This window comes from Hyla sarda, chromosome 9, assembly GCF_029499605.1.
Source record: "Hyla sarda isolate aHylSar1 chromosome 9, aHylSar1.hap1, whole genome shotgun sequence".
Classification (NCBI taxonomy): Eukaryota; Metazoa; Chordata; class Amphibia; order Anura; family Hylidae; genus Hyla; species Hyla sarda.
In genome coordinates, this window is record NC_079197.1 from 153,920,433 (window position 1) to 153,944,416 (window position 23,984).

General features: G+C 44.9%; 2 protein-coding genes across 2 annotated transcripts in view; one reads left to right on the forward strand and one right to left on the reverse strand.

Annotated features, from left to right (window-relative positions):
* NSDHL (NAD(P) dependent steroid dehydrogenase-like) overlaps positions 1-11,508 on the reverse strand; it is a 37,869-nt gene extending 26,361 nt beyond the window's left edge. Inside the window, exons 1-3 of the mRNA XM_056537694.1 lie at positions 11,369-11,508; positions 4,970-5,017; positions 117-278 (exon numbers count right to left, since the gene is read on the reverse strand). Of these exons, the coding sequence (XP_056393669.1) occupies positions 117-278; positions 4,970-4,990 (183 nt within the window). The 5' untranslated portion in view covers positions 4,991-5,017; positions 11,369-11,508. The remainder of the gene's footprint in view (positions 1-116; positions 279-4,969; positions 5,018-11,368) is intronic.
* Positions 11,509-11,644: 136 nt separating this feature from the next.
* Positions 11,645-23,984, forward strand: part of CETN2 (centrin 2) — a 29,318-nt gene continuing 16,978 nt past the window's right edge. The window contains exons 1-2 of the mRNA XM_056537695.1: positions 11,645-11,795; positions 15,059-15,217. Coding sequence (XP_056393670.1) covers positions 11,793-11,795; positions 15,059-15,217 — 162 coding nt within the window. The 5' untranslated portion in view covers positions 11,645-11,792. The remainder of the gene's footprint in view (positions 11,796-15,058; positions 15,218-23,984) is intronic.

Here is a 23,984-nt window from a genome sequence, read left to right on the forward strand (position 1 = left end):
ATATAAAAAAAAGTTTTTTTCCTGGAATTACCCCTTTAAGTTGCCTGTTTCATGAAGAACATCTATATAGGCAACATTCATGCAGTGTCGCTGTGGAGACTTTTACGCCTTCTTACCGTCTTACTGCACAGATCTCCGATGAAGAACTGCACTCGCTCGTTCTCAAAGCCCTGGCGGATGTCAAACACATTGACGGAGTATCCTTTATCTAACAGCCGCTCCACCATGTGCTGTCCTAGAAACCCAGATCCGCCGATCACAGTGCACTTCTTACTGGCCTGCAAGAGGGAAAAGGGATTTATTCATAAACGGATATGTGGTGTCATATAGTACAATTCATTTCGCATTGCTACATGGAAACCAAATATATATGGAAACCGAATATATACGCCAGTGTTTTCCAACAAGTGTGCCTCCAGCTGTTGCAAAACTACAACTCCCAGCATGCCCGGACAGCCGAAGGCTGTCCGGGCATGCTGGGAGGTGTAGTTTTGCAACAGCTGGAGGCCCCCTGGTTGGGAAACACAGATATACGCATATGGTGCTTTTCTTGTTGATTTAGAAAGTAGAGTAAGATCTATGGGATTAATTTGCTAAATCAGTGTTTCCCCAACCAGTGTGCCTCCAGCTGTTGCAAAACTTCAATATCCCAGCATGCCCGGACAGCCTTAGGCTGGGAGTTGTAGTTTTGCATCAGCTGGAGGCACAGTGGTTGGGAAACACTGCCTTAAACTTGCCAGATACTGTCCCTACTGGGCTCTATGCCAGACAGTATCTAACCTGCAGGTGACCTTTATACAGGGTCTTCGAAAGTTTTCCTTCTTAAAAGGGGTACTCCGGTGGAAAACTTTTTTTTTTTTTTTAAACAACTGGTGCCAGAAAGTTAAACTTATTTCTATTATTATTTGAGAAATAAAATAGTTAAATTATTTCTATAAAAAAAAAAAATAAATAAAAAAAAAATCGTAATCCTTCCAGTACTTACTACCAGCTGTATACTACAGAGGAAATTCTTTTCTCTTTGGATTTCTTTTCTGTCACGACCACAGTGCTCTCTGCTGACACCTCTGTCCGTGTCAGGAACTGTCCAGAGTAGCATATGTTTGCTCTGGGGATTTTCTCCTGCTCTGGACAGTGGTGTCAGCAGAGAACACTGTGGTCAGACAGAAAAGAAATCCAAAGAGAAAAGAATTTCCTCTGTAGTATACAGCCGCTAAGAAGTACTGGAAGGATTAAGAAATTCAGAAAGAAAAGAACTTCCTGTGGAGTATACAGCAGCTGATAAGTACTGGAAGGATTAAGATTTTTTAAATAGAAGTCATTTACAAATCTGCTTAACTTTCTGGCAACAGTTGATTTAAAGAAAAAAAATAAAAGAAAAGAAAAAAAGTTTTCCACCGGAGTACCCCTTTAAAAGGAGCAGTGACTTTTTTGTAAATCTGGATCTACAGAGTTGGATTTTGGCAGGAAAAAGGAGAAGAAACATCTGGTGCAAAATCTCCCAAAGGGTGCGTTCTCACCTGGCGTATTTTGTTGCATATTTTCCTACCCATTGACTTCAATAGGAAAATAAAATACGCAGCAGTAAATACGCAGCAAATAAGCAGCAAATACGCCAGGTGGGAACGCACCCAAAATATGTTTAATCTGCCCAGTCTGGCTGTGTGTTGCGGTAACATGAAAACTTTGCCCCAATGTAGGGAGATTTAATAATTCCATCATCCTGGAAAACATGGCGTGCGTAACCCAGAACATTATTATGGCATATTGGAAGCATACAATACCTCAATATGTTTTGCATTAAAGGGGTACTCTGGTGAAAAACGATTTTTTTCTTTAAATCAACTGGTGCCAGAAAGTTAAACAGATTTGTAAATGACTTCTATTAAAAAAATCTTAATCCTTCCAGTACTTATCAGCTGCTGTATGCTCCACAGGAAGTTCTTTTCTTTTTGAATTTCCTTTCTGTCTGACCACAGTGCTCTCTGCTGACACCTCTGTCCATGTCAGGAACTGTCCAGAGCAGGAGCAAATCCCCATAGCAAACCTATCTTGCTCTGGACAGTTCCTGACATGGACAGAGGTGTCAGCAGAGAGCACTGTTTTCAGACAGAAAGAAAAGAACTTCCTGTGGATCATACAGCAGCTGATAAGTACTGGAAGGATTAAGATTTTTTAAATAGAGGTAATTTACAAATCTGTTTAAAGTTCTAGCACCATTTTTTTTTTTTTTTTTAAATTGTTTTTCACCGACGTACCCCTTTAAATAAAATTTTTTGGTCTTATTTGTAGCAGTAAAAAAAAAAAATGGCCTTTTGTTTTTCTAAACAAGCAAAGTTGTTGCATGTTATTTCACATCTATACCGGCATCATTTTCTTTTTTACGATCGGACTTTGCTATTCCGGTGTTGTATCAAAAACGCCGACCCATCAGAAAGGTCAACTGACCGCTACTGCGCACTCTCACACTACCAGCGACAAACTATACGGGCACAAGTAAGCAAACGCAGAGCTATTACACATTGCTGCAAGGTTTGCGACATTGTGTTATGTGCAAAATACACCAATTCCCTTTAGGGCTCTCGCCCCTCAGGGACTAATACCCTTTACTAGGGATTCCCCTTCATTTCATCTCTTTTAAATTATATAAATTCCCAGTACAAAAAATATTACTGATAAATGGTGTTAAAAACACAAGAAAAGATTAGGTGGCTATATACAAAGGTGTATGATTCTCATTTGCTTTTGGGACCACAGAGCAAGACCTACCGTATTTTTCGCCGTATAAGACGCACTTTTTCTTCCCCAAAACTGGAGGGAAAAGTCAGTGCGTCTTATACGGCGAATACACCCCTATCGCGGCGGTCCCTGCGGCCATCAACGGCCGGGACCCGCGGCTAATACAGGACATCACCGATCGCGGTGATGTCCTGTATTAACCCTTCAGACGCGGCGATCAAAGCTGACCACCGCGTCTGAAGGGAAAGTGACACTAACCCGGCTGTTCAGTGGGGCTGTTCGGGACCGCCGCGATTTCACCGCAGCGGTCCCGAACAGCCCCACTGAATAGCCGGGTTAGTGCTTACAGGACACCGGGAGGGACCTTACCTGCCTCCTCGGTGTCTTCTCCGTTCAGGGATCCCCTGTATGGCCGGCGCTCTCCTTCCTCGTCATCACGTCATCGCGTACGTGCGTCAGCGTGCGTAACGACGTGATGGCGGCGACGGAGAGCGAGGATACCCGGCCGGCAGCAGAGACGTTCCGGAGCGACGGGGACACGGCGACAGCGATGGAGCGACATCCAGGGCAGCGGTGACGGGTCCGGAGCGGCGGGGACACGTGAGTATTACCTCCTATGCAGTGGTCTTCAATCTGCGGACCTCCAGATGTTGCAAAACTACAACTCCCAGCATGCCCGGACAGCCAACGGCTGTCCGGGCATGCTGGGAGTTGTAGTTTTGCAACATCTGGAGGTCCGCAGGTTGAAGACCACTTTTGGGTTCAAAATCTTTATTTTTTTTAGATTTTGCACCTATAAATTGGTGCGTCTTATACGCGATGCGTCCTATAGGGCGAAAAATACGGTATTTACATATATTTATTTCATTTCTGTTCCCTATTGGTATATTTCTTCCCTATCTGGGACCTTCAGGAATAGGTCTTGTATGATCTTTTGATCCTCTGTTTCTTATTCCCTCAAAACCTACCTAATCTTTTTGTTGCTAACTAAAAGTTACAGCACAACAGCACCCCCATCCCAGCTCCGCTCCCTGACGTTTTGCTGGCCACAACCGGCTTTATCAATTAGTACCCCGTCCCCCTCCCTTGATAAAGCCTGTTGTGGCCAGCGAAATGTGTGCTGTAACTTTGTTAGCAGCAAAAAGATTAGGCAGATTTTGAGGGAATAAGAAACAGAGGATCAAAAGATCATACACGTCCTATTCCTGAAGGTCCCAGATGGGAAAGAAATATCCCAATAGGGAACAGAAATGAAATAAATATATGTAAACAGGTCTTGCTCTGTGGTCCCAAAAGCAAATGAGAATCATACACCTTTGTATATAGCCACCTAATCTTTTCTTGTGTTTTTAACACCATTTATTAGTAATATTTTTTGTACTGGGAATTTATATAATATTAAAGAGATGACATAAAGGTGAATTTTAAAAGCGGAATCCCTGGTAAGGGTATTAGACCCTGAGGGGCGAGAGCCCTAAAGGGAATTGGTGTATTTTGTATATGATCACCTGGGGAATCTGGGATCTTTGATTGTGTTGTGTAAATTTATGTTCTGTGCACATTACAGGGAGGGTGAGATTCTGTTATGTGTAGAATGATACCCCCCCCCCCCCCCCCCATAATGTCACCCGTCACAGATATGTGCACATAACTAAAATGTCTCTGACCCTGCAGCACCATGTGACCAGTTCTGTGACCGCTTACTTGTGTCATTGGGGCTGTGCACTTGTACCTGCGCAGTGGACGCTAGACCTGAAGGGGAAACATTATTTCTTACTACCGGCCACAAATAATGACCAAGCTCAGTATGTTAACAGCTGGTAGGAATTATGGGGGGAGATTTATCAAAACCTGTTGGGGGAAAGTTGCCGAGTTGCCCATAGCAACCAATCAGATCGCTTCTTTCATTTTTCAGAGGCCTTTTCAAAAGTGAAAGAAGCGATCTGATTGGTTGCTATGGGCAACTCAGCAACTTTTTCCTCTGGACAGGTTTTGATATATCTCCCCCTATGTCTGTTTCTTTTATACATTGTGGCTACTTTTCCATAGACATTCATATAAGGCTTTAATTAGCAAAAATACATCCTTAATTTTAACACATTACAGCTGTATTCTTGTAAAAAAATGTAATAACAATACAGCTGATTTTGCCCTGTGTGAACATAGCCTTTAAGTGACTGAAATGGGGACAGACATAAAAAAAATTCCCAGTGCGTGCCACAATACTTACAGGTCGTATTCGTGTCGCCATTTCTTAAGTGATTTACCCAAAAGTCACCTGAAAACAAAAAACAAAACATTGATCCTATGTCATGTAATCTGAGTATGAATATACACATATATATACATACATATATATATATATATATATATATATATATATATATATATATATATATATATGCTGGCTTTAAAAGGGGTACTCTACTCTGCCCCTAGACATCTTATCCCTTATCCAAAGGATATGGGATATAATGTCTGATCTTGGCTGCGGCACCCCAGACATCCGGTGCACGGAGCGGTAGAGGCTCGTAACGTCACGGCCACGCCCCACTCGTAGTGTCACAGCCACTACCCCTAAATGCAAGTCTATGGGAGGGGGCATGACATCCGTCACGCCCCCTCCGATAGACTTGCATTGAGAGGGCATGGCTGTGATGTCATGAGCCTCCAGAGCTGCACCCAACGCTCTAAACGAACACCGCCGGGTGCAGCGGAGGTGCCCAGTGGCAGGACCCCCATGAGCAGACATCTTATCCCCTATCCTGTGGATAGGGGGATAAGATGTCTAGGGGCGGAGTACCCCTTTAAAGGGGTACTACCCTGGAAAACTTTTTTTTTTTAATCAACTGGTGCCAGAAAGTTAAACAGATTTGTAATTCACTTCTATTTAAAAATCTTAATCCATCCAGTAATTATCAGCTTCTGTATGATCCACAGGAAGTTCTTTTCTTTTTGAATTTCCTTTGTGTCTGACCACAGTGCTCTCTGCTGACACCTCTGTCCATTTTAGGAACTGTCCGGAGTAGGAGCAAATCCTCATAGCAAACCTCTCCTGCTCTATACAATTCATAAAATGGACAGAGGTGTCAGCAGAGAGCACTGTGGTCAGACAGAAAGAAAATTTTAAAAGAAAAGAACTTCCTCTGTAGCATACAGCAGCTGATAAGTACTGGAAGGGTTAATATTTTCTTTAAGTTAACTTTAAGTTAATAAAAAATTTAAAAAAATAATGTTTTCCAGGGGAGTACCCCTTTAAGGTTGAGAGTCTTTACAGTAAGATAAAGAATGGACAGTATAACAGTATCCAGAGCCAAGAGCTACTGGTTTATTACAGATGTCATGAATACCAGAGCCGGAGTCTAGATTACCCTATGCAAATTATACATGGAGAGGTCACATGATCACCTTTACTGCCTCCACAGAGGTCAATGGCACCAATATATGGAGCGCTATAGAGAGGCCTATGGGCGATAGTTCAGTGCTGTGGACATGGTCACTGACACAAATATGGAAAAGAGAATTGTTCATAGATAAATACAGAAAAATGGAACCATAAATGTTCCAATCCAATAATCAGCTTATTCATCTATGTCAAGAAAGGCGCAACGTTTCAGCTCCTTACAGGCCTGGAGAAGGTTCTGCACGGGGGCAAAAAACATTACACCTATCCTAACATTCAAGAATAGAACCATTAACCCCTTAAGGACGCAGGGTTTTTCCGTTTTTGCATTTTCATTTTTTCCTCATCACCCTCTAAAAATCATAACACTTTAAATTTTACACCTAAAATTCCATATTATGGCTTATTTTTTGCTCCACCAATTCTACTGTGCAGCGATATTAGTCATTTTACCAAAATATCCACGGCGAAGCAGAGAAATTACAAAATTGAAGAAAAGATGCCATTCTGTAAATTTTGGGGGCTTCCGTTTCTACGCAGTGCATTTTTCGGAAAAAATGACACCTTCTCTTTATTCTGTAGGTCCATACGATTAAAATGATCCCCTACTTCTATAGGTTTGAGGTTAAAAAAAATCATAACTACATGCAGGAAAATGTATACATTTAAAATTGTCATCTTCTGACCCCTGTAACTTTATTTTTCCGCGTATGGGCCGGTATGAGGGCTCATTTTTTGCGCCGTGATCTGAAGTTTTTATTGGTATCATTTTAAACATTGATCGGACTTTTTGATCGTTTTTTATTATTTTTTTTATGATATAAAAAGTGACCAAAATACGCTATTTTGGACTTTGGAATTTTTTTGCGCGTACGCCATTGACCGTGCGGTTTAATTAACAATATATTTTTATAGTTCGAACGTTTCCGCACGAGGCGATACCACATATGTTTATTTTTATTTACAGTTTTTTTTTTAAATGGGAAAAGGGGGGTGATTCAAACTTTTATTAGGGAAGGGGTTAAATGATCTTTATTCACTTTTTTTCACACTTTTTTTTTGCATTGTTATAGCTCTCCCTAGTGGCTATTACGCTGCACACACTGACCTCATACACAGATCATTGCCATGCATTGACACGGCAAAGATCAGTGTTATCGGCGGTCGATTGCTCAAGCCTGCATTTCAGGCTTGGAGCAATCAATTGCCGATCGGACATGACGGAGACAGGTAAGGGGACCTCCGCTCGCGTTCTAGCTAATCAGGACAGCGATCAACTTTGAATGCCGGGTCTAAAGGGTTAATAGCGCGTGGCACAACGATCGTGCCGCACACTATTAGCCCAGAGTCCCGGCTTTCATTAGCCGCCGGGACCAACCCAGTATGACCAACCCAGTCACAGCGTGACCCCGCGTTATATACTGGGACTGGGCGCAGGGCATACAGGTACGCCCTAGGTCCTGAAAAGGTTAAAGGGGTACTATGCCCCTTTTCATCTTATCCCCTATCCAAAGGACCGCCACTGGGGACCCCCGCGATCTCGGCTGCGGCACCCCAGACATCACTCCGTGCTAGATGACTGGCGATGAGGGCCGGAGGCTTGTGACGTCATATCACGCCTCGCTCGGGATGTGACAGCCACGCCCCCTTAATGCAAGTCTATGGGAGGGGGCGTGACAACATCACGCCCCCTCCCATAGACTTGCATTGAGGGGGTGTGGCCGTGACGTTACAAGCCTCTGGCGCTGCACCCGACGCTCTAAACGAACGCCGGGTGCAGCAGGAAGATCCAGGGGCCCCCAGCGGAGGAAGACTGCATTGAGGGGGCATGATGTCACGAGCGGGGCATGGCCGTGAAGTTACGAACCTCTGCTGCTGCACCCAACGCTCTAAACGAACGCTGGGTGCAGCAGGGAGCCCTGTGGGCCCCCCCGCGATCAGACATTAGCGATCAGACATCTTATCCCTTATCCTTTGTATAGGGGATAAGATGTCTAGGGGCGGAGTACCCCTTTAAGGAACATTTATGGAGCGTCTGTGCTTACTTTTCTATCTTTTCGGGGGTCTCTGCTGGCACCCTTTTGACGCCCTGCAATTTTTATGCACAAGAAATGGACTCCAGCATGGACCGCGCCGGCCTTGTACAGTTGAACTCAGACTCTGAGGTCAGTTCACATTATGCGCAGTATTTTTAGAGAAATATTGAGGCAAAAGTGATTTGACCTATAATCACAATCACATGTTGATTTCTACTGCACTTTTAACACATTTTAGGCTGTTTTTACTGTGATTTGCATCGTTGCAGCAACATAGCACAATTTTTGCCCTAATTTTGGGCAAATAATTGCAAAAAAAATAAAATGTAAAGAAGCAGCAAAAAACCCAATATGAGAACACAGCCTCAGAGGAAGTGTATATCTACTATATATCCTGATCCCATACAGATAGCAGCAGCAGTATATAGATAGAGCCGGAGGAGAGGTGTATAACTACTGTACTATATATCCTGAGCCCATAGAGATAGTAGCAGTATACAGAAAGAGTTGGAGGGGAGGTATATAACTATATATCATGAACCTCTTAATACAGCAGCAGCAGTATACAGATAGAGGTGGAGGGGAGGTGTATAGCTACAATATATATACTGATCCTATAGAGATAACAGAAATATACAGTTAGAACTGAAGGGGAGGTATAAAGCTACTATATATCCTGAGCCAATAAAGATAGCAACAGCAGTATACAGATAGAGCTGGAGGGAAGGTGTTTAACTACTATTTGTATACCAATCTTATAGAGATAGCAGCAGTATACAGATCGAGCTGAAGGAGACGTTTATAACTACAATATATCCTGATCCCATAGACATAGCAGTATACAGATAGAGCTGGTGGGGAGGTGTATAACTGCTATATATTCTGATCCCATAGAGATATCAGCAGTATACAGATAGAGTTGGAGGAATATGATATCCTGTTATACACAGGAAGTCAGCTGATCCAGGACTGACCACTTCCTCTGACACATTAAAGAAGAAGTCTCATGCCCGTCAGTACAGAAAAACGTATCCCCTATAGGTTTTAGATCGCGGGGGGTCCAAGCGATGTGGCCCCCCCGATATTGTCTGTACGAAGTAGTGGCTCTCCCACAGAGTGGCGTATCACGACCCCCCGATTGAAGCGTGGGCGGCCCCGCCCCCTCCATAGATCTCTATAGAAGAGCCAAAGAGATTGTCGAACGGCTCTCCCATAGAGATTATATGAAGGGGGCCGGGCGGCCCTCGCTTTGGGCGGGGGTCACAATGCACCCCTCTGTGGGAGAGGCGGGGCTCCGTACATGCGATTGCGGGGGGCCACAGTGCTCGGACACCCCCTGCGATCTAAAACTTATCCTGCAGATAGGGGATCATTTTTTCTGTACTGTCAGGCATGAGACTTGTCCTTTAAAGCGCAACTGTCCTGAACTCCGGGCTGTATAACCTACACACCGCCCTTGTACTGTGTGCAGATGGTGTGTACAGCACCAGCCTTTATCACCCCAAAAAATGCTTCGGATAGGAGCGGCGCAAGGTACGCTATGCCCCGCTGCCACCATGCCCACCTCTCCATAGGTCAGCGCTGGGACCGCTGTTTGACACACAGGTCCCAGCGCATGTGACCCTCCGCTCAGCTAACGTGCGAGCCAAAAACAAGTTTATTCAGATATGCACCTTTTATCATTTATGTACAGTACTCCGTGCTGCCATCCTCTTACTGCTTCTTTCTTCTCTCCTGCAAATGTGCGCAGGACCATCCCCGTTACTAGAGGCAGAGGACGTGCGCTTTCTGCCTCCAGCACTGCACAGGCGGTGGGAGCGAGCACTGGCCTGGATACCATACACCGCGACGCTTCTAAGGGTGGGTTCACACCACGATTTTGCTATACGGTTTTGGCATACGATTTCATAAAAAAATTAATGTATGCAACCGTTCAGAAAACCGTGCTCATAGACTTCCCATTTAAAGGGGTACTCCCACCCTAGACATCTTATCCCCTATCCAAGGGTTAGGGGATAAGATGTCTGATCTCGGGGGTCCCGCCGCTGGGGACCCCCGCAGTATTGCATGCGGCACCCACCTGTTTTTTGTTGCGGAAGCGCTGGAGGGTCTGAGTCGCGACTACGGGAACGGAAGTCTGTGACGTCAGGACTCTGCCCCCGTGTGACGTCACACCCGTCCCCTCAATGCAAGTCTATGGGACGGGGCGTGACGTCACACGGGGGCGGAGTCCTGACTTCACGGACTTCCGTTCCCGTAGTCGCGACTCAGACCCTCCAGCGCTTCCGCACATAAAACAGGTTTTTTTTTTTTTTTTTACATGGGAGTCAATGGGAACCGTATGTGCTTACAGTTCCATGCGGTTTTCACGATACGGTTTTTGACTTTGCACAATTTTTTTTTTTGGGGAATTTCATTCAAACAAGTAAAACTTTATTCATAATGGATTGAAAAGTGAAAAACGTATGTTTTTTTCTTAAAAAACAGATGCAACTGGCCATCATTTTTCAAACCGTATACAGATAAAAATTTGTACACGTTTTGATACAGTTTAGTCCTGTTTTGAGGAATCAGTTTTTTTTTTTTTTTTAATAAAAAACCTAATACAGGAACCGTATTGCAAAAACGTGGTGTGAACCCGGCCTTAGCTGAGCTGAGGGGCCCATGCGCTGGAACCAGTGAGTCAATCACACAGCGGTCCCAGTGCTGACGTACAGGGGTGGTCATAACTTACCTTGCACCACGCCTATCAGACTGTCTGTGGCTTCGATCAAAAGCATTTTTTTGGGGTGATAAAAGCCGGAAGAAATAAGGTAAAAATGGTGCTGTACAAACCATCTGCACACAGTACAAAGGCTGTGTGTAGGTTATATAGCCTGGAGTTCATGGACTGCATCTTTTTGTAGGTCAGGTCAGACTGGTGATTGCATGACCCAGTTACAGTAATGAACCGTATGGATGCAGGTGTGCTGGAAAAAACAGATGGCACTGTGACTTATATAAAAACCAGTGTTCTCCAACCAGGGGCTCTGCAGCTATTACAAGACTACAATTCCCATCATGCCCAAACAGTCAAAAGCTGTCCGGGCATGATGGGAGTAGTAGTCTTGCAACAGCTGCAGAGGCCCTGCTTGGGGGAGCACTGGAATAAACCAATACAATGAAGAGACAGAGAGTTATCAGCACTCACCTGTGTCCCGTAAGCGGCTGCACTCGGCTCTCCTCCCCTGTATTCTGTGCAGATCGCCCGGTCCTCCCAGTATAACATGCACAGTACAACAGTCAATGGGCTGAGAATCGGCAGAGCTCAGGCGCTCACACCCGATTGGCTCCCCGAGCACGCGGTCGACCAATAGGAAAACACGACAGCGTCTCCCGTGGTAACCAGCGTGGACGTCACTCTCCCTGCGCCGGGAAACTGTCAAGCCTCGTTCTGGCAGATAATATCTCGATTTCCTATTGGTTGAACCGTTGACAGTCAGCCAATAGGAATGATCGGAGTTAATTTTGTGAAATGTGATTGGTGCGATTTGTGTCCCGTGCTAGCGATTGGAAGAGGCGGGTAGGCCGTGCTGTGGGGGAGATATATCAGGCTGTGTAGGGCTGCGGCCGATATGGTGAGTTGTAACGTGACTGTTATCTCATTGTGATCTATGGAGACTCGCTGCAGTCCCATGTAAACTGCTATTTATTTGTATATAGTTGCATTTCTCATCAAATACAGATAGGGATGATGGGTGCAATGATCAGCCCCAAAACTAAAGCCCAACCTATGGCTTCTCAGCTTTACCAGCTAAAACTACTACGCCCATCATAGAGACTCAGTGGGGGGCAGTAGTAACATTGCAGTCCCATGTAAACTGCAATAAATATATATATATATATATATATATATATATATATATATATATATATTATATTTAGCTGCACTGCACGTATCTAGACTACAGATGAGGGTTATGGATGATCATTGATCAGCTGTAGAACTAAAGCCCAACCCATGCGCTATTGTAAAACTACTACCCCCATCATAGAGACTCAATGGGACAGTAGTAACCTTGCAGTCCTGTGTAAACAGCAACATATTTGTATATAGTTGCATTTCACATATCTAGATAGGGATGATGGATACAATGATCAGCTCGAAAACTAAAGCCCAACTTATGGCTTTTCAGCTATTGCAAAACTACTACTCCCATTATAGAGACTCACTGGGACAGTAGTAACACTGCAGTCCTAAGTAAACTGCAAAATGTTTGTATTTAGTTGCGTTTCACATATCTAGATAGGGATGATGAATGCTATGATCGGCTCTAAAACTAAAGCCCAACCTATGGTTTTCAGCTATTGCAAAACTACAATTCCCAGCATGCCCGGACAGCCTTCAGGTAATCACCTTGCAGTCCCATGTAAACTGCAACATATTTGTATTTAGTTGTATTTCACATATCTAGATAGGGATGATGGATACAATGATCAGCTCTAAAACTAAAGCCTAAACTATGGCTTCTCAGCTATTGCTCAATTAAAATTTCCTTCCGCTTTCCGGGGATGATGGGAGATGTCGTTTTGCAACAGCTGGAGAGCCACCGTTTGGAGACCTCTGCATTAAAGCCATGGTCAGGTGACATGAATAACATTGATCTAGGTGAGAGGCAGCAAGTGAACAGTCAGTTCTTGATGATATGTGGAAGCAGAAAAATGGGCGAGCGTAAGGATCCAGACGGCTGCGACAAGGTCCAAATTGTGATGCCTAGACGTCTGGGTGACAGAATCTCCAGATCGGGCGATCTTCTACTGCATTGATGCTACCAGACACTTCGGGAGAAACTTTTGTGCGTTTTATTTTGCGTTTTTATTTTACTTTCACTAAAATTATCATCTCATTTTGCCCTATTTGTATTTGTTGTCTTCGCTGACTTCGTCATTTTTCTTGTTGTGAGCTTTCAGGGGCCATACTTGGCAGATGCCGGGGTTGGTGCACTGAATTTATTAATTATTTTTCAACCTTTTTTTTTTTTCTCTGTCATTTGCGCAAATGAATGAAGTGACGTGCGCAACATAATAATTTTTGCGCAGCCACTAGGAAAAACCACACATTTGCGCAGCAGGTTTCTCATTGCGCTCATTATAAATTCCCCTCTTTTGAGTCATAAATCACGTCACATGATTTTACTAACAAAATATAAAGGTATGGGGGGGGGGGGATTTATCCAGGATGGTTTAAGGCAGTGTTTCCCAACCAGGGTGCCTTCAGGTGTTGCAAAACTACAACTCCCAGCATGCCAGGCATGCTGGGAGTTGTAGTTTTGCAACATCTGGAGGCACCCTGGTTGGGAAACACTGGTGTAAGTGAAGATTTTTCTTTAATATGTGCACGCGTGTCAAATTTATTAAAGGGGTACTCCGGTGGAAAACCTTTTTTTTTTTTTTTTTAATTAACTGGTGCCAGAAAGTTAAACAGATTTGTAAATTACTTCTATTAACAAATCTTTACCCTTCCAGTACTTTTTAGCAGCTGTATACTCCAGAGGAAATTCTTTTCTTAATGAATTTCTTTTTTGTCTTGTCCACAGTGCTCTCTGCTGACACCTGATGCCCGTCTCAGGAACTGTTCAGAGCAGGAGAAAATCCCCATAGCACACCTGTGCTGCTCTGGACAGTTCCTGACACGGGCAGAGGTGTCAACAGAGAGCACTGTGGACAAGACAAAAAAGAAATTCAAAAAGAAAATAATTTCCTCTGTAGCATACAGCTGCTAAAAAGTACTGGAAGGATGAAGATTTTTTAAATAGAAGTAATGTACAAATCTGTTTAACTTTCTGACACCAGTTGATTTAAAAAAAAAAAAAAAATTTAAAAATGTTTTCCACTGGAGTACCCCTTTAAATGATTGCATGACATGTGATAAATATGGAGAAATTACAGTTCATTAGAAGACTTTGTAGGGCTCCCCCATTGCGACTTTTTCAGAACACTGCGTAAAATTCACCAGACTATGGCATAGCTACACCAGGGCTTGACAAATCCTGGGATGTCAGATCACCATGGCAACTAAGAATTTCATGGTGGCGCCCAGTTTTGTCAGCTCTTTCCATTAGGGATTGCCCATCCTTTAAAAAAAAAAAAAAAAAAAATGTTTTACTTACCTCCGTTCCTGCGCTGATCCCCTGTTTTGCCTGCTGTCAGACCACGGGACCAGCATACGTCGAAAAACTGCCACAGCCAATCAGCATCCTCGGAGGTAATGATCCATACTCAGACGTGCGGAGCGTCACCAGCGAGGTTGCTGATTGGCAAAGAAGTCACGTGACACGAGCGCTGACAGGAGACATACGCTGCTGAACACTGGAGGCAGAATAGGTGATCAGCATGGGAATGGAGGCAAAGGAAAGTAAAAAAAAAAAAAAGAAAACATTTAAAAAATAAAAACTTTATTTATTTATTTATTTTTAAAGATGAAAGGACACTTATGACTGTGACACATGGTGCGGGGGAATGAGGGGACAGTAATAACTGACACACAAAGGGGAGATGAGGGGACAGCCTTTGCAAAACTACAACTTCCAGCATTCCCGGACAGCCTTCGGCTGTCCGGGCATGCTGGTAGTTGTAGTTTTGCAACAGCTGGAGGCACCCTGGTTGGGAAATACTGAAGTAGCTGTTACTGTGACGCATGCCACCTACCGAATTATTGTACATACCAGGACTCCTCTTTAAGGAAGCGGCCTTGCTCATTCTTCTGTATTGCAGTTCTGTGCTGGAATAAAACCCTTTCCTATTGACCTCTTTGCTTTTTCTTTTTAACGTCTTGTCTTCGCTTCGATTTCGGCTCTGGGTGTAAGTACTGAATTACAAATTCTCTTTCTTCTCATTTTAGGCGTCTAACTATAAAAAGCCATCGCACGGATCGGCAACTCAGAGGAAGAAGACCAGCCCGAAGCCGGAACTGACGGAAGAGCAGAAGCAGGAGATCAGGGAGGCCTTCGATCTGTTTGATACTGATGGAAGTGGAAACATAGATGTCAAGGAGCTGAAGGTGAAACTCTTCCTACACCTGCATACGGAACCCTGTTATACTTACCATAACTAATGGCACAATATCACCAGGGCTATTGCATCCACTTTGCCAGCGGTTCCCAACCAGTGTGTGGCAGCCGTCCGGTGGGGAAGATGGCAACCGGGCATGCTAGGACCTCTTTGGCCTATCACTGTCGCAGGGGTCCTAACAGTGAGGGCTCCAGGGTCTTCCGGCCTCTAGTGATGCTGCCTGTAGCCACTAGAGGCCGGAAACATCACTTCTATTGGGACACGCAAAATGACGTCATTTTGGAATTCAGTTCTTAAAGGGGTACGCCAGTGGAAAACTTTTTTTTTTAAATGAACTAGTGCCAGAAAGTTAAACAGATCTGTAAATTACTTCTATTTAAAAATCTCAATCCTTTCAGTACTTATTAGCAGCTGTATGCTACAGATCAAATTCTTTTCTTTTTGAATGTCTTTTTTTGTATTGTCCACAGTGCTCTCTGCTGACACCTCTGTCCGTGTCAGAAACTGTCCAGAGCAGCATAGGTTTGCTATGGGGATTTTCTCCTACTCTGGACAGTTCCTGATACGGGCATCAGGTGTCAGCAGAGAGCACTGTGGACAAGACAAAAAAGAAATTCAAAACGAAAAGAATTTCCTCTTTAGTATACAGCTGTTTATAAGTACTGGAAGGGTAAAGATTTTTAATAGAAGTAATTTACAAATCTGTTTAACTTTCTGGCACCAGTTAGTTCAAAAATTTTTTTTCCACCGGAGTACCCCTTTTCAACATCTCTTAGAAATTTGTATTGATCGGTTTTCCCCTTATTCCTCCACAAATAAGGCTTTGTTAACACAGTCTGACAGCATCCAGGCAGCACTGACAAGATTAGTCTGGATACAATATTGTTGCTAAAGATGCGAAATTGTTCTGTGATATATTTACACTGATATTTATAAGGATGACAATTATGATTTTGAATACTGATCTATATATATATATATATATATATATATATATATATATATATATAAAACTCAACGTGTGTGTATGTATGTTCCACTAAAACTTCCAAACGTCTAAAGATATTAACATGAAACTTGGCCACATGTTACTTATAGGTCACCAACAAACATAGGATAGGTGATTTAACCCTTACTCACCCCCATTTGACAGGGGCGGGGTTTATGTTTAAAGTCCTATACGAGTCAATGGGAAATATGTTACTGCATAACTTCCAAACAGCTGGAGATATTTCAATACCTGGTACACATATTACGGGTCGGGATATGAGGACGGGATGGGAGCTCGAGATAGGAGGTCAAGATGGGAGGACGGGATGGTCAGGATAGGAGGTCGGGATATGAGGTCGGGATATGAGGTCGGGATATGAGGTCGGGATAGGAGGTCGGGATAGGAGGTCGGGATAGGAGGTCGGGATAGGAGGTCGGGATAGGAGGTCGGGATAGGAGGTCGGGCTAGGAGGTCGGGCTAGGAGGTCGGGCTAGGAGGTCAGGCTAGGAGGTCAGGCTAGGAGGTCAGGCTAGGAGGTCGAGATAGGAGGTCAACATAGGCGGTCGGGATAGGCGGTCGAGATAGGAGGACGGGATAGGAGGACGGGATAGGAGGTCGGGATAGGAGGTCGGGACAGGAGGTCGAGATAGGAGGACAGGATAGGAGGACGGGATAGGAGGTCAGGATAGGAGGTTGGGATATATATAGATATATGAGGACTGGATATGAAGTCAAAAGCTTCCTCCTTTGTTTATTTTCCTCTCCAAGAAGGATAAGGAAGGAAAAACCGGGCAATGCCGGGTACTCAGCTAGTATATATATATATATAAAACTCAATGGGGGAGATTTATCAGAACCTGTGCAGAGGAAAAGTTGCCTAGTTGCCCAAAGCAACCAATCAGATCGCTTCTTTCAGTTTTCACTGGCCTTCCTAAAAATGAAAGAAGTGATCTGATTGGTTGCTATGGGCAACTGGGCAACTTTTCCTCTGCACTGGTTTTGATAAATCTCCCCCAATGTGTGTGTGTATGTACTGTGTATGTATGTATGTATGTGTGTGTGTATGTATGTGTGTGTGTGTGTGTGTATGTTCCAGCATCACGTCCAAACGGCTAAAGATATTAACATAAAACTTGGCACACATGTTACTTATATGTCACCAACAAACATAGGATAGGTGATTTAACCCTTACTCACCCCTATTTGCCAGGGGCGGGGTTTATGTTTAAAGTTCCATACAAGTCAATGGGAAATATATGTTCCTGCATAACTTCCAAACGGCTGGAAATATTTCGATAATACTTGGTCACATGTTACTTATATGTCCACTTAAAATATAGGATAGTTCATTTAACCCTTAACTACCCCCATTTGAGAGGGTCGGGGTTTTTGTTTAAAGTCCCATGCAAATAAATGGGAAATGTATGTTCTCACATAACTTCTGTACGGCTGGAGATATTTCATTACCTGGTACACATATTACACGTCTGTATAGGAGGTCGGGATAGGAGGTTGAGATAGGAGGTCGGGATAGGAGTCCAGGATAGGCGGTCGAGATAGGAGGTCAAAATAGGAGGACTGGATATGAGGAAGGGATAGGAGGAGGGGATAAGAGGTTGGGATAGGAGGTCAAAATAGGAGGACGGGATAGGAGGTCGAGATGGGAGGTCGGGATAGGAGGTCGACATAGGATGTTGAGATAGGAGGATGGGATAGGAGGTTGAGATAGGACGGCATAGGAGGTAGAGATAGGAGGACGAGATGGGAGGTTGGGATAGGAGGACTGGATAGGAAGACAGGATAGGAGGTCGGGATAGGAGGTCGGGATAGGAGGTCGGGATAGGAGGTCGGGATAGGAGGTCGAGATAGGAGGATGGGATAGGAGGTCGAGATGGGAGGTCAAGATGGGAGGTCAGGATAGGAGGACGGGTGTGGTACAGGGTTACCACTGTCAATCATCGGTAAGGGTGCCCTTTGCGTGCTCCAGGCACTTTTCAATGCTTAGGCACTTACACACATGGCATATGGGTCACGGTGGTGGAGTAGCCTAGGCACAGGTAATCTGGGGCCTTTGGCGCTGTAGTCACTACTGATTATCTATAGGATTCTCAAAAAAAATAAAAAATAAAAAATAAACTCAAGGTGGCACGAGGTGGGTAGGTTAGGGGTACAGGTAATGCTTACACTAGTCATCCAGTATGGTTCAGTTAGGGAGGGTCAGTTGCGCACGACACTCCCCGCACAAGCAGCGTCATAGCGTCGCCAGGTTCCTGGTTAGCTTATAGAGTCGTATACGTTCGGAGGCTCCTGTAATCATTTGTACTATCATGTCTAGGTTCGTGCACTTCAGTTGTCGTCCACTGCTGGGGTCTTCACATCGTGACGGTTTGTTGCTGTCGGGTTGAACTCCCTTGCGTTACAGGACAGTGTGTTGCGGTTGAATCACGTACTAGTGTTCTTCCGTGGTGGTAAGCATCTAGGGTAGGGTTTTGGGGTACTATTGACAGATTCAGATTGTCATTGTGTTTTCTATTACTAGGTTCGTTGGTATCAGACTGGCTTCTCTAGTGCCAGTCTCGTACGTTGCTTGTGGTTGTGATTAGCGCATGTGTTCCAGTTCAGGTATTGACATTCACTGGTCGGGGTTACCCATTCGGTCATTGGGTTCACGTCCCAAACTGTCATTCGCTAGACCAGTCGGTACGATCAGGGGTGTGGAAATTAAAAAAAAAACTACTTGTCCAAGGGACTAAAGCGGAACACAATCTACTTGTCCCTCAAGAAAATCCACTTGTCCTGGTAGATAAAATAATTTTCACCAAAATAGTCTGATCCCCCCCCCCCCCACTAGACCACCAGGGATGGATATAAGATCCTTTAGACACTGCTGACAGCGCTGATCTAATGGTTTAATAGGTGATCGCAGCATGCCAGACTATTAGCGGGGGAAGAGCTGTAGATCCTCTTACACCCCAGACAAGCCCAGAAAAGTCTACATGTAACTTTTTGATCACCTTATAAAAAATTTCTCATATGAAGTGACCAAAAATGAGCAATTCTGGACTATTCTTTACATTTACACCGTTCACCATACGGTTTAATTAACATCATATTTTAATAGTCTGGACATTTCCACATGTAGCGATACCACTTATGTTTATTTTTGTACATTATTTTTATTTAAAGAAAATTGGAAACTTTTATTAGGAAAGGGGCTTATTCACATATATACGCACTTTTTAAAATATTTTAACCACTTTTTTTCAGTCTCAATAGGGACTTATGTGTTACTGGGGGGGGGGGGGGTGTACTGCTTCTCCAGTTTATGTGCTGCATTTTGTGTCCGAAAATGCTGGAAGTTGCATTTAGTTACTAAATAACTACATGTTGCACTGTATAGTACAGGTAAGGTTATTGTGTAACATGCTGGGAGTTGTAGTTTTGGTTTGTGTCAGCTGCAGAGCCATAGTCTGTGTCAAGGAATACTGGGAATTACAGTTAGTAACTACAACACCCAGCATGCCCTGATGCAGCCTATAGCTCTGCAGCTGACCCGAATTAAAACTACAACTCCCAGCATGTTGCACTTTATAGTTCTACAGTTTAGGTTATGGTCCAACATGCAGGGAGTTGTAGTTTTGGTTCGGGCGTGTTTGCGTGCATCCGTGGGGCTCTTGGTCGTCGGGTGAGTATGAAGGGGCAGGATTCTGGGGGTGCAATTTACTGCGGGTGCCACTAAAAATAAATAAAATTAGATGGCACAACTGCCCTAATGCCCGTCTGCTCCTATACAAAACATTTATGCATACACATATCATACATGCACCAGCCAATGCCCCCATATACATACACACATACACCTGCCACTGCCCCCCCCCACATCATACATTACATACACTCACACCATACATACACCTGCCGCTGCCCACCCCACATCATACATTACATACATATGCACACATCATACATACACCTGCCGCTGCCCACCCCACATCATACATCACATACACACACATCACACTTAGACATTATACACACATTATACATTACATACACATCACACATAGACATCATACACACACACCACACTTAGACATTATACACATATCATACATGCACCAGCCACTGCCCCCATATCATACATACACACCCCCCCGCCACTGCCCCCCCCCCCACATCATACATTACATACACACATACACTCACACCATACATATACACCATACATATGCACACATCATACATACACCCGCCACTGCCCCCCCACATCATACATCACATACATACACATCACACTTAGACATTATACACACATTATACATTACATACATGTCACACATAGACATCATACACACATACACTCACACCATACATATCCACCAGTGTTTCCCAACCAGGGTGCCTCCAGCTGTTGCAAAACTACAACTCCCAGCATGCCCAGGGCATGCTGGGAGTTGTAGTTTTGCAACAGCTGGAGGCACCCTGGTTGGGAAATACTGATATACACCATCCTCCCCCATCATACATTACATACACATCACACATACACTCACACCATACATATACAACCACCCTTCCTGCCGCCGCCTGCATTCTTGGTCTCCTCACCTGATACGGCCATGAGTGGACATCAGAGCTGTAGTCCCGGCCGGTGTGAGGTGAGATTTCCGTCCTCTCCTCTCTCCCCTCCCCCCTGCTCTGTGTTTTCCCCGTGCAAACTAGCAACCGCCCCGTGGTGGATTAGGTCCTGTCTAGACAGAGCAGGGGAGGGGGAGGGATAGAGCTGTGTGCGGGGGATGGAGCTGTGTGCGGGGGATGGAGCTGTGCACGGAGCTGTCTACATCCTCTCTCTCACCCTGCTGTGTCTTCTTGTGTAGAGCTGCATCCTCCGGGAGGGGAGATAAGGGGGCTCTGCGGTCAGCTGGAGGCCGCCGCCCCCTCCATACACTCTGAGTGCTGGTGTGAGGTGGAGACTTCCATCGGCTCCTGCGCCTCACACCGACATTACAGAAAAATAAGGGGGAAGTCTGTCTGTCCCTGCTAGCCCGATACAGGGCTAAATATATAAACAATTCACCTGCCCGGCGCCCAAAACTACTTGTCCCGGGCGTCGGGCTATAGGATTTCCACATCCCTGATGATGTATTTTGTATTTCAGCTATCCTGCTCGGGCCGGGTCAGTAGTCGACTGAACTCCTTATCCAGGGTTTGGCTATACGTGTTCAGTTATTAGGGTAGGTATATAGGGCTGGAAAGGGATAAGATGCATGTTACTTTCGGTCATGGTTTGTTCATTGTTATTAGGTCGTGTTGGCGTAAGGTCCGCTGATTCAGTTCCAGGCTAGTACGTGGGCTCGCAGGGCAGATCAGCTCTTTTCTCGGTACAGGTACGGGCAATCTTGGTTGGGTTACCCATCACGTCATTGGGTACACGTCCCTAACTGTCGGTGGATAGTTAATGTTGGATTATGTTATTCTTTGTATTTGTTTCAGATTCAGCTTTGACTGTCAGTTGTCCAGTCGGTCGAGTTTGGTAGGGTACGGAGCTGCATGTCTTGGTAGTTGCCACGAGTTTTCGGGTAGGTACGGTTAGTCAGAGCCGTGGCAAGGGTAGCAATTTGGTTTGACTGGGTTTTCGACTTCTTTTCAGGTTGTGTACAGTCTCCAGTGGGCAGGTTCTTTGTGGTACATCCGTTCGTCCGTCCTGTAAGAGTTCCCAGATCACAGGTAGTTACGGTTATTACCCATCACGTCTTTGGGTAGTAAGGATAACAGGCGATAGCCCATCACGTCATTGGGCATTTCGAAGCTTGTCACGTTGTATTGGTCACTTGTCACCAGTTAAGGGTATGTTTCCACCAATGTCACCATGTCACGTGTGGAGGTCTGACACGTCTTCAGGCCTCATCATCGTTTTCCAGAGTAATTAGGGCAGGTTAGGTTTCGTTGCGTCATTGGTGGTGCTAGAACGGGTGGAGGTTTCAGCTACACAATATCGGTCTGGCGGTAATTATCATTTCTTGTTGGTAGGGATGTCTCTTGCCTCTGATATTGAGGACTCCGGCTCCATCTTGGAGAACGTCGCTAGAACATCAGAACACGGTAGCGCGCAGTCACTACGTACTTGGACCATCCCTAAACTGACGGCCGAGCTTGTGCGGAGGGGCATTCCGTTTCCAGCTACGGCCCGGAAGGCTGAACTTTATCGCCTGTTAATCACGGAACCGGCGGGTTCTAGCGATCAAGCAGGGCCCAGCGGCGGGGGAGTATCTATGCAAACGTTGCATACATCCATCACCCAGCTACACACCTTGATTAACTCCCTCTCCTCCAGGATTGATAACTTAGAGAACCGGGTTAATTCTCCTTCAGTTACCACCGCCCAGCCGGTTCAGCAGTCGATCCCGGCCATGTCTGTTGGACTTAACGCAGTAGTTCCCAGCGTAGCTCCTGCCCACTTCATCCCGGCAAATTTGAAGAAAGATATCATTGAGGGTAAGGAAGTCAACCTTGCCTCCCTTCTGATTGCCACGCATGACATTATTGAAAACAAGACAATTGCATGCGGGGAGGTATCGGTCATCCTCAGAGCAAAGGATGTTAGACTTAGCAGGAAACTTTCCCTTGCTGAGTTTAGCATGGCCTTCGCCATATATAGGGATATCATATGCTCGGTCAAACCTGAGCGTCGCGAAGAGCTCGACATGTATCTCTTCAAAGTGACGGAGCTGTCTCACAAATATGGCGGATATAAGTTTTACGACTATCCTAAGTCGTTTTCCGCCAAAGCGGCCGCTGCGTTAGTTCAGTACAATTACACCATGAATTGGGCAGCCGTCGACACCGAAATTTTCTGCAACCATTTCGCAGGTTTGAAAGCCCCAGTTTGCGCCAAATGTCAGTCGATAGCTCATACGACGGAATGGTGCAGTAGCCACAATAACACGGACGAAGAGGCAGCTCCAGGAACATCCTCCTCCACTGTGCCTACGAGAGGTCCTAAGTTGTCGGGTTTAACTGACAAACTTGGTAGACCCATCCGATACTTAGGCAAATCCCAAATTTGCAATAATTACAATCATACTGTCTGCAATTACCACCAGTGCAGACTGCTGCACGTTTGTGCAGTCTGCTTCAGGGCACACCCGAAGACAGCATGCCCCCAAAAAGTCAGAGCATGACTAACAGTGGTGGAGGTATCGTTCATGCAGTCGTTTCTTCAGGAGCACCCGGATAGCCAGTTTGTGTCATATCTGATGTCAGGTCTAGTAGAAGGTTTTCACACTGGTTTGGTGGCTCTCCCCATTGCCACTTTTGAGTGTGAAAACTTGAGGTCAGCTGCTCGAAACCCGGCAGTAGTCGATCAGTTGATTGCCAACGAGGTTCATAAAGGGTTTGTGTTAGGCCCTTTTCGTGAATCACCGTTTGATTTCTGGAGAATTAATCCGATAGGCCTAGTAGTTGGCAAGTTCAATAATAAACAGCGTCTGATCTACAACTTGTCCGCTCCTTACTCGTCCTCCACTCCCAGTTTAAACTCTCTTGTTCCAGCAGAAGAGTTTGCTCTCAAGTATTCATCAATTGACGAGGCTATTGCAGTGATTCTTAGCATAGGGGGTGAGGCGTGGTTGTCTAAGGCAGACATTGCTGATGCCTTTAAACTCCTTCCGATTCATCCGGAGTTGTGGAAGTGGCACGGTCTGAAATGGCGTGGCCAATATTACTTTGCTGTCAAATTAACCTTCGGGTCCCGTAGCAGCCCCTG